General features: G+C 38.9%; 1 protein-coding gene across 1 annotated transcript in view; it reads left to right on the top strand.

The window, feature by feature from the left end:
• The window catches only part of LOC107655621 (semaphorin-3aa-like), a 37,052-nt gene extending 27,344 nt beyond the window's left edge, over window positions 1-9,708 (top strand). The window contains exons 10-17 of the mRNA XM_016443189.1: window positions 1,667-1,811; window positions 2,125-2,344; window positions 2,915-3,006; window positions 3,206-3,247; window positions 3,334-3,491; window positions 5,117-5,184; window positions 5,583-5,728; window positions 7,298-9,708. Of these exons, the coding sequence (XP_016298675.1) occupies window positions 1,667-1,811; window positions 2,125-2,344; window positions 2,915-3,006; window positions 3,206-3,247; window positions 3,334-3,491; window positions 5,117-5,184; window positions 5,583-5,728; window positions 7,298-8,029 (1,603 nt within the window). The 3' untranslated portion in view covers window positions 8,030-9,708. The remainder of the gene's footprint in view (window positions 1-1,666; window positions 1,812-2,124; window positions 2,345-2,914; window positions 3,007-3,205; window positions 3,248-3,333; window positions 3,492-5,116; window positions 5,185-5,582; window positions 5,729-7,297) is intronic.
• Window positions 9,709-10,048: the final 340 nt, after the last annotated feature.

Raw genomic sequence — 10,048 nt, 5'->3', positions numbered from 1 at the left:
TTTCCTTTCCTTCCCTTCCCTTCCCTTCCCTTCCCTTCCCTTCCCTTCCCTTGCCTTGCCTTGCCTTCCTTTGCCTTCCTTTTCTTTCATTTTCTTTTCCTTTCCTTTCTTTGCTTTTTTTACTGTTCTTCTTTATTTTCTTCCTATATCCTTCCTTATTTTTTAGTTTTTCCATACTATTCCTTTCCTTTCCCATATTCTTTTTATCCTGCCTTCCTTCCTTCCTTCCTTAATTTCTATATTCTTTTCCTTACCTTTCCTTTTTTATGCCTTCGTTCTTTTTTCCTTTTTTCCTTCTTTTCTTCCTTTTTCCTATCCTTTCTTCCTTCTTTCTCTTCTCTTTTATGAGATGGCAGTGATTTTGTGATGTGTGATATGTTTGGCCCTTTAGAAGCTTTGCAGTGCAGTAATCTGGTTAGACTCAGACAGGCGCTTCCCATCGCTGCACTCTGGATGGGAATTTCCTCCTTATCCTAGTCTCTGCCCTCTCTTACCTGTTTCCCCATTCAGCTTCGGCTCAGCACAGCTCGGAGGAAATATGATTAAGGTGGTAACCTGAATCTCACTCCCCAGCCAGACACCCTCTTCTCTGGGCCTGCTGGCGAGGAGCAGAGGGTTGGGGAGGGGTGAAGGCAGTAACAAAAGCAGATAAACGATGTTCAAAAGAAGAAAAGACTTTTAAGATGAAGGATGAGCACACTGTGTGTGTGTACGGAGGTGTGCATGCATGTAAACACGAGATGAGGAAGAGGACAAACATATCATGATTAATCACTGTCAAAAAGCGAGAGGCGAAAGCGGCGGTCGTCCAAACCCGCACATCCTGTTCATGTGTTCCTACCTCACTGATTTCCTAATGTATGCAAGGAACACAACACTCGAAAATTCAATTACGGGCTTTAAAGAATTAGACTGCTTTAATTGGTTTTCTAAGTGCCCTGTTTCTGAGATGAATAGAAGTGCATTCTAGGGACTTGCTTTTAATATTGCCACTTAATGAGGCCTGAACACTGGGGTGATGGATCAGTATTTTATCTCGTGCTTTATCTGGGTATGTGTGTTGGAGTGTGTAAGCACATGTATGTGTGTGTGCATTTTTATGTCTGGGACCCTGACTGAGTGATGGGGAATTAGTTTATTCATGTGCCCTGTGGTTAATTGATTTTCTCGCTAATTAACATTTTACAAATGCAATGGGCTGATCACCACAGTGTGTTTGTTCTCATGGCAGTTTAGAGGGAATAAGTGCTTGGATACACACATATACACAGCAATACAAATGCTAATTTTATACAGCACATGAAATCAAAATCAACCCTATTAACTTTCTTAACGCACGTTTCTGCTCTTATTGTGTGTGATTCATTTGTGCATATATTAAATTTGTCTTCATGATCTTTCATCCAAATGTAAAAACTCTGATGACGTTGCCAAGCCCTCTTATTTTTCATTTATTTTCATAAAGACTTTTCAATCTATTTTGTCAAATCCTGATCCAAAATAATCCACACATTTGTCCTGCCCAAAATTCTTGTTAAATTAAAATAATTGAAATGGATCATTTACTTTTGATATATACACTTCTAGAAAAAATGTACACAAAATATCATAATATTTTGTGTTCTATCAATGATTTAGCCTCCGTTCTCCCTTCTTCTTTCCTCAGTAATATCTTCCGTGGATCGGCTATATGCATGTATAGTATGGCAGACATCCGAAGGGTATTTCTAGGTCCATATGCCCACAGGGATGGGCCAAACTACCAGTGGGTTCCCTTTCAGGGCAGAGTGCCATACCCCCGTCCTGGCACAGTGAGTACTGGCCAATATATCTGGCATTATCACAAAACTGACAAACTACAGCTTCATATATGTGCACTTTTGTTAAAATAATTATACTTATACTTAAAATAACTGCATTATTTTTCCAACAGGTAATATGCTGTTCTTTATTACCCTAACTGTTTGCTTGCACCTTTAAAACTAAATTTGTCTAAAAAACATCCTCCCATACTAAAATAACTAAAACCACACTACATTATTCAGAGTGCGACATTGAAACTTGAACTTGTGCATCAATGAGATTTTTTTTAACCCTTAATCTCCCCTCCTTTACCCACCATAGTGTCCCAGCAAAACGTTCGGAGGCTTTGACTCCACTAAAGACCTTCCTGATGATGTAATTACATTCGCACGCCTGCACCCAGCCATGCATAACCCTGTGCAGCCCATGGGTGGGAAGCCCATTGTGGTGCGCACGAACGTGGAGTACCAGTTCACTCAGCTGGTGGTGGATCGTGTGGAAGCTGAGGACGGCCAGTACGATGTCATGTTCATCGGCACAGGTTAGTAAAACCAACCAGCACGTCAATACAGAAATATAACTGCTGTAGAAAGCCAAGAAATCACTCCACTTTTACACTTCTTAAAGCAGCTGTTCACAACCTTTTTGACTTATTCTCCACAACAATGTTCGAAGGCTCTATGACTTTTCCAGTTGCTTGTGATTTACAGGATAAGGATATGGATTTTTTACTTGAGTTTTCTAGTTCTAGAAATCACAGTTTTAAAATTTCCACATATATCCAGTTTTCTGTGGGAATTCTGGTTCATCAATGAAAAAAAATATATATATTTTTTTGTAGTTGTTCTTCACACAAAGAAAAAGAAAGAAATGTTTACAGAACGATTCCTTGGAAACCAAAAATGGTTCAAAAACCCCCTTTTAGAATTTTTTTTGAAGAGTTTCACACAAAAATTAAAAACCGTCATTTTTTTATCCACTTTCATGTCATTTCAACTCATATTATTTACTAATTTATTTTATTGGCGCATGAGAAAAAAAATTACTGTTACAATTACTAAGAAATATTGTACAAATTATGAATATTAAAACAATTCTAATCTTAAATCAGATTTAGGAACTGTGCTGAAGGTGGTGACCATTCCCAGGGAAAGCTGGCATGATCTGGAGGAAGTGGTGCTGGAAGAGATGACGGTGTTCAGGGTATGAGTGCCAACTGTTCATTACCCAGAGAGCTGTGCGTTTCTGCTTGCTATTGGAATCGAAATCCTCCAACTATAATTTTCACCTTAGTACATTTAATTGCTCCCCCATAAATCTGTCTGCACGGCCACAGTATGTCATCAAAAAAATATCCTCGGATCTTAAAATGAGATTAAACTTGTTCCGTTTTCCCTTCTAGGAGCCAACACCTATTACTGCCATGGAGCTCTCCACTAAACAAGTACGTCTGCTTGATATTACTCTTCACCAGCCATTAGCAGAGAGCAAACCATGTCCTAATTGACTTATATGTTCATCTGTCAACAGCAACAGCTGTACCTCGGGTCAGATTTAGGGATTTCCCAGATGCCCCTGCACCGCTGTGAGGTCTACGGGAAGGCCTGTGCCGAGTGCTGCCTGGCAAGAGATCCGTATTGTGCCTGGGACGGGACAGAGTGCTCTCGATATTTTCCGACTGCTAAGAGGTAAGTACATATTTGATGAGGATTATTTTATTCTTCAACATTGTGGTAACTTTATTTTGTAATATGGATCAAATTACATATTCTTAAAGGGACAGTTCACCCACAAATAAAAGTTCTGGCATTATTTACTCAGCCTCATGTTGTTCCAAACCTATATGGCTTTCTTTTCTTCTGTGAAACATGAAAGAAAATATTTAAATAACCGTTTTTATCCAGTGGAGTTATTTTGGACCCCATTGACTTCCATTGTATGGACAAAAAAGCATTTTTCAAAATATTTAGGAGAGTAAACGACGAAACTATTTTGGGTGAACTATCCCTTTAAGTCAGTTACATATTAACACAAATTATGGCACCATATTCACTGTTCAGGTGTTTAGTGCACTACAAATTCTGCATCTCAACACACATGCGTCGACAAGCACAAACACCTGGATCCAAGTATTTCAGGCTGCTTTTAAACGCGCTATAAACACATGCTCACAACATGCCACGTACCCACTGTTAACACACGCACACACACACTCTGCATGCTTTGCCAGCTACGCCTTCACAGAGGAAGAAGAGGGCCATGGCTTTGGTCTTGACACACCCTTATGGTCCACACACTAGTATGGTCCACACCACTCCAAATATTTTCAGTGTTCCTAAAATGCAAAACAGACGTCCTTACCGCACCTCCTGCACGTGCCGAGACAGCCGGAGTCGAGGAATGTGTGTGTGTGCACGCCTTAGCAAAACATGTTAGAGAAATGAGAAGACACAGAGAGCTATGCACTGAAATACAAGAACAGAACAGGAAAAGAAAATGACAGATCATGAAAAATGACAAAGAGGGTGTTTCAATCACGAGAATCTCAGCAAGTTTTCATATTTCACTTATCGTTCCCTAAAGATCTACTGCAGCTAAACCTCATTCTTTACACCAGATCCTGAATGCTTTCAGTCAGGCACAGGAAATCTTCTCAGTCTTTCAGTGCATTTGTGAATGGATAAGAGTGCCGGCCTTGGCAAAGTCCCTGGCCCATGTTAGCATTTAAGAGGTGAAGCTGCTCTCTTAAAATGGAACAAAACTCTTCTGATGGAGACTGAAAGACCCTTTTAGCTGAGAATGACTTGCAGAGCTGTTATTACAAGATATTTGAAGGTTGTGAGGTTTGGAATTCAATAATGAACATCATGAAAGATCTCTCCATGAATCATGTTTCTGAATTAAAACTAGGGCACCAACACATTAAGGACATTCTTTCCTGCATACACCTTAAACTGATGTGAACCACAGAACCACATGGAATTATTTCCCTTTCTGGCTTTATGTGGACAAACAGTTTCTCCGCATTGGATGAGTCAGTGTTGCTGTGTTGGGCAAAGTTGAAAGTGCCGCAGAGGTTTAATTATTGTTGTATAAAGCTAAAGTATTTTACCATATAAATCTCACATCATCCTTAAATCTGTATGACAATATGGTACAATGTAGTTGTTTGATTGAAACAACAGTGCCCTCTAGTGGCTTGAGAGAAGTAGTGTTGCAAATACTAAACTAAATACTAGGGTCAATTTTAATGTTTTAGAAGATGCAAAGATCTACATTACATGTGTCTAATCCAATCTTTTTTATTTAACAGGAGAACGAGGCGTCAGGACATCAGAAATGGGGATCCTCTTTCCCAGTGCTCTGATCTGCACCACAATGGTAAGGATATTTATTTATTTCTGATCAGACATAATGAATTAGTTGCCTAAACCAACATGAGGACATGCACAGTTGTTGCAAGTCACCTCATTTCAAGAAAAACAATGCATGAAAAAAGATCTTCTTTGATCTTCTATAATACAGCATGGACCATTCATTACATCTCTTCTGTAATATGATGTTTTGAATATTGTGCAATTGTGGTCTACTAAAATTTGCACCTCAAAAGTAACTAAATGTTAATACAGACAATCAATAACACATTAGAATTAAATCAGCATGCCTGAACATTTGAAAAGGACTGATGCATTATAATCTTTCACTTGTGTAGGCTGATACACCGTTCTATTTCAGTACTGAACATTACCTCCTTGTGTGTGTTTGTGTGTGTGTGTTAGATGATCTGGAAGGATACAGCAGTGTGGAGGAGAGAAGTGTGTATGGCGTAGAGAACAGCAGCATGTTTCTGGAGTGCAGCCCGAAGTCTCAGAGAGCTCTAATCTACTGGCAGCTACAGAGACCCAATGATGAGCGTAAACATGAGGTACACACACACAAACTCAACAAATAACATAGGTCAACAAGACATGCACTTAAATGACATGATCATGGTGATCAAAATCCATTGCAAAGAATATAAATGACTAAATATATTTGAACCGTTTTTCTCAGTTCTCTTGCTGTGGTTAGTTTCCAGATTCTTCACGCATTAGATCAGTTGGCAGTCTTAACGGTTTTAACAGTCTAACACTGTTTTGAATTAATTTAAAGATTACTGCTATTCTGTTTAATCTGTCCAAAGTAGCAGTCATTTTTTATGAATGCAGAAAGAACATTTTTCATATTACAAATGTCATTTCTGTGTCATAAGCTTTGCCAAACACACACACACACACACACACACACACACACACACACACACAAACTTATAAATAACATAGGTCAGCAAAACATGCACTTAAATGACATGCTGTCATTGTGATCAAAATCCATGCAGGACTGCAAAGAATATAAATGACTAAATGTATTTGAACCATTTTCTCAGTTCTCTTGCCGTGGCCAGTTACCAGATTCTTCACACATTAGATCAGTTGTCAGTCTTAACGGTTTTAACAGTCTAACACTGTTTTGAATTAATTTAAAGATTACTGCTATTCTGTTTAATCTGTCCAAAGTAGCAGTCATTTTTTATGAATGCAGAAAGAACATTTTTCATATTACAAATGTCATTTCTGTGTCATAAGCTTTGCCAAACACACATGGAATCGCATCAGTCTGCCATTGGTTGGCCAAACAGATACAGTAGCACCACCCTAAACTCACACTATTAGTTATATCAGTATTGCAGTGTCAGATTGGCCGTGATGTTTAAAAAGTGTCTGTTTAAAAGTTGGGGTCAGTACTTTTTTTTAATTTTTTTTTTATTAATACTTTCATTCAACAAGGATGCATTAAATTGATCAAAAGTTAATGATTTTTTAAATTAAAAAAATATATTTTTCAAATAAACAGTTTCTTTACAATCCTGAAAAAAATGATCAAAATTATTTATAAATTAAAATAAATGTATTATACACAAAATTGAATTTTAAACAAAAATCATAAAAATATTTTAATGTTTATTTTTATAGATACACTGAGATATTATAATAGTTATAGTTAAATAGATACATTTTTAATAGCAAAAAAATATGACAGACTTCAGCTTTATTGTAATCAGCACTAAGTAAAATGTTGCTTTTTTACAAAAAAGAAGGGGAATGTTATTACTACTAAATTAGGGTATTTTAAAGTATTTTATTGAACAGGATATGACATAATGACCCCCTTACCACCCACCATCACATACACCAGCTGTGTTTTTTTTTTTTTCAGATATGATCAGGCAAAAAATAGTGCTAAAGTAACACCTCACCCTAGACGGTCATTATGTTAATGTAATAATGGTCAGGTTTCAGCCTTCCCGCTGTGTAAGAAAATCCCCCAACTGTGCTGTAGTTTTCCTTGCACCCCAGATGTAACATCAGCAGTTACGTTCTGGTCTGGGACCATTTTTGAGGTCAAAATCTATGAAAAAGTGTTAATAAACTCAATCTGTTTTTCTCCATGTCAGATTGTGATTGATGAAAGGCTGAGTCTTACAGGCCAGGGTCTGCTGATCCGAAGTCTTACCCAGGCCGATTCGGGAGTGTACCACTGCCACGCCGTCGAGCACGGCTTCATCCAGCCCCTGTGGCATATTAATCTTCAGGTCATCCCATCTCAGCGCGTGGGCGAGCTGCTGCTCCGAGCAGGCGCCAACGATAAGGATCCTTCCCCTAAACACAAACTCTGGTACCAGGATTTCATGAGCCTGCTGGAGCACCCAGACCTCAACAGTGTGGATGAGTTTTGCGAGCGCGTTTGGAAGCGAGAGAAGAAGCCAAAGGGAAAGAAAACCCCCAAAGTCAACCCCATAGCTGGCGTCGGGACAAAAACAGATAAGACCCCTCAAAGGACGGCTCAGAGTTTGCAGAACCCAACGCAGAGGGTGCAAAACACACCAAAAGTGCCGAACAACCCAACTGCTCAGATTCTCCCAAAGTCCACAGGTTTGCAAAAAAGTCAAATCCCGGGAAGTACAGTGAGCACGGAGAGCCAAAGCATCAAACCAGACACTCAAAGCACGCAGAAGATCCAAAGTGCTCCTGAGAACCAAAGAGCACAATCTAACCAGGGAAAAAGAGGTACCCAGACCCCACAAAGAGGACCTCCTAACACAGCCAAGTGGAAACAGCTTCAGGAGAACAAGAGGGGGCGCAACCGCAGGACCCACGAACAGCAGAGACCACCGCGCAGCGTGTGAGATACACTCACGCACACTCAACAGACACTTGTAAACATCTGCATCAGTCACTCATACAACAGACAAGCGTGCATAATCGATAGCACAAAACTCAAAAACGGTGAATCCTGCTCACGTCTCTTGTTCACCAGGGAAAGCACATTGACTTTGTCGTTGTGATGTGACAGCAAAGACCTTTTACACTCCTAGTGTTACAGATCCGATGTCATACACGTGATGTTTTCATCAGAGGATGCGTGGCGGTCATTTGCCAAAAATCCTTCGCGATACGATGGGGTAGTGCCAATGGAAAAAGAAGAAGAACTCTTTTGTCGAAATGACAACATATGAAAAAAAAGACATGGTGGAGTGAATTGGGCACCTGGAAAACTGGAAGCCACTTGCTTAGATTTGTAAAGACTGTAATATATAAGCAAGTATTGTACTGTACATAGAACAACAGTAAGTAATTATGGACACAATTGGTCAAAGGTGAAATTAAGGCATGCCTTAGTAACAGCTTGTCTAACCTCTGATCCTCAGAAGCGTTTTGATGTTCGTGTTAATTATGTTTCAGATAATCAAGTGGGCCTGACTGACTAAAAACAGTCAATAACTTTGGTGACCATTTCTGCCAAAATTTAGGTTTCAAATACAACGTGCATGAGTTGAATGAATAAGCTCTTCCAAGCCAGTTGCATAGTCGAACTATCTGCCGATTACAGCCCTCTAGATGATCGTTTTAAATGTCGGTTGCGTAAAAATGATAGAACGTCTTTTGAAAGATGTTTTTAGATATTTCCATAATGTCTGTAGTGTATTTCTAAATTATTATTACTCATATTTCATAAGTTCGCGTCTTTGATTTGCTAAATCAGTCTATGTTAGGCTGAATGCTGAGTGACTCTAGTATATGTACATATATATACAGCAGAACACCACTTGATTATTTATTGCTGGTTATTGTTTATTGTTCAAAGGGTTGCATTTATTTTTGATATTATTTTTTCTATTCAGTTGTAAATGTGGCTGATGGGCCATGATTCACATAGGCGGACCAATTATTTGTTTTAGGCTCAGATTCTTGTTGAGTGTTTGCAGATCTGTATACTTTTAATTCAGTTTTACATGCTTACTTTCTAAATTTCGGTCGTTCTTTCTTTTTTCTGTCTTATAGCTTATCTTTAGGTCTTGTTTTAACTTCATCGTGCAAAACTAACGAGAAATATTAAATCATCTCCAATGATTAGCTGTGAATCTCCCTAAAAAAATGTGTGGGTTAGGACAGATTAGATGCCGTGGAGAACACACTGCATGTGAATTCTGCCTTTGCGCATCGTTATTTTTTATTGTCCTTGTGTCATGCTAGAGGTAATTTTTGTGCCATGCAAGATGTACGAGATGTGAATATTTTTGCCATTTGCATCTAGACATACCCTGTCCCTTTTTATGTATTATAGGTCTATAGTGTTTTTACACATACAGGTTTCCCCCCACTGTTCGGCAAAATTGTCATTTCAATGCAATACCGAGGTATCTTCACCAGATGGCGCTCCCGTCCACTCCCTGACCCAGATGGAGTTGGTTTGGAGATGGCTGGTGCAACAAGGGAGGAGAAGGGAGCTGTCAGTTATGTAAAATTGGTGTTTCTGGCATGCATTTGGTTGTCTAAATAAATATTTCCTCTATAATTTCAGGGTGGTCGTGGGTGGATTATTTGTATATTTCTTTGATGTGTTTTTGGCAGCATTTGGAGGACACATGTAGTCTATCTGTGAATGTTGTTAACTCTCATATTGTGTTTGGTGACAGGTGAAGTTATCACATCATGTAGTTTACGGTCTCATTAAAAAAAAAATAGTGTCTCATTAAAAAAAAAAATAGTCACAATAAGTAGTCAACTTTCGGGGCATTGGCAAGTTTTCAAAACCTGAGCTTGGAGGCATGCAACACGGGGGAACTGGTGTGTATTGTGATACAAATCTGATATTGTTGCAGCAAATTCCAGCTGCTGTTAATTTCAGCTACACATTTGTTAGT

Source organism: Sinocyclocheilus anshuiensis, unplaced genomic scaffold (assembly GCF_001515605.1).
Source record: "Sinocyclocheilus anshuiensis isolate Anshui unplaced genomic scaffold, SAMN03320099.WGS_v1.1 scaffold916, whole genome shotgun sequence".
Classification (NCBI taxonomy): Eukaryota; Metazoa; Chordata; class Actinopteri; order Cypriniformes; family Cyprinidae; genus Sinocyclocheilus; species Sinocyclocheilus anshuiensis.
Note: the sequence above shows the minus strand (reverse complement) of the source record. Positions and strands in the feature narration are given on the sequence as shown.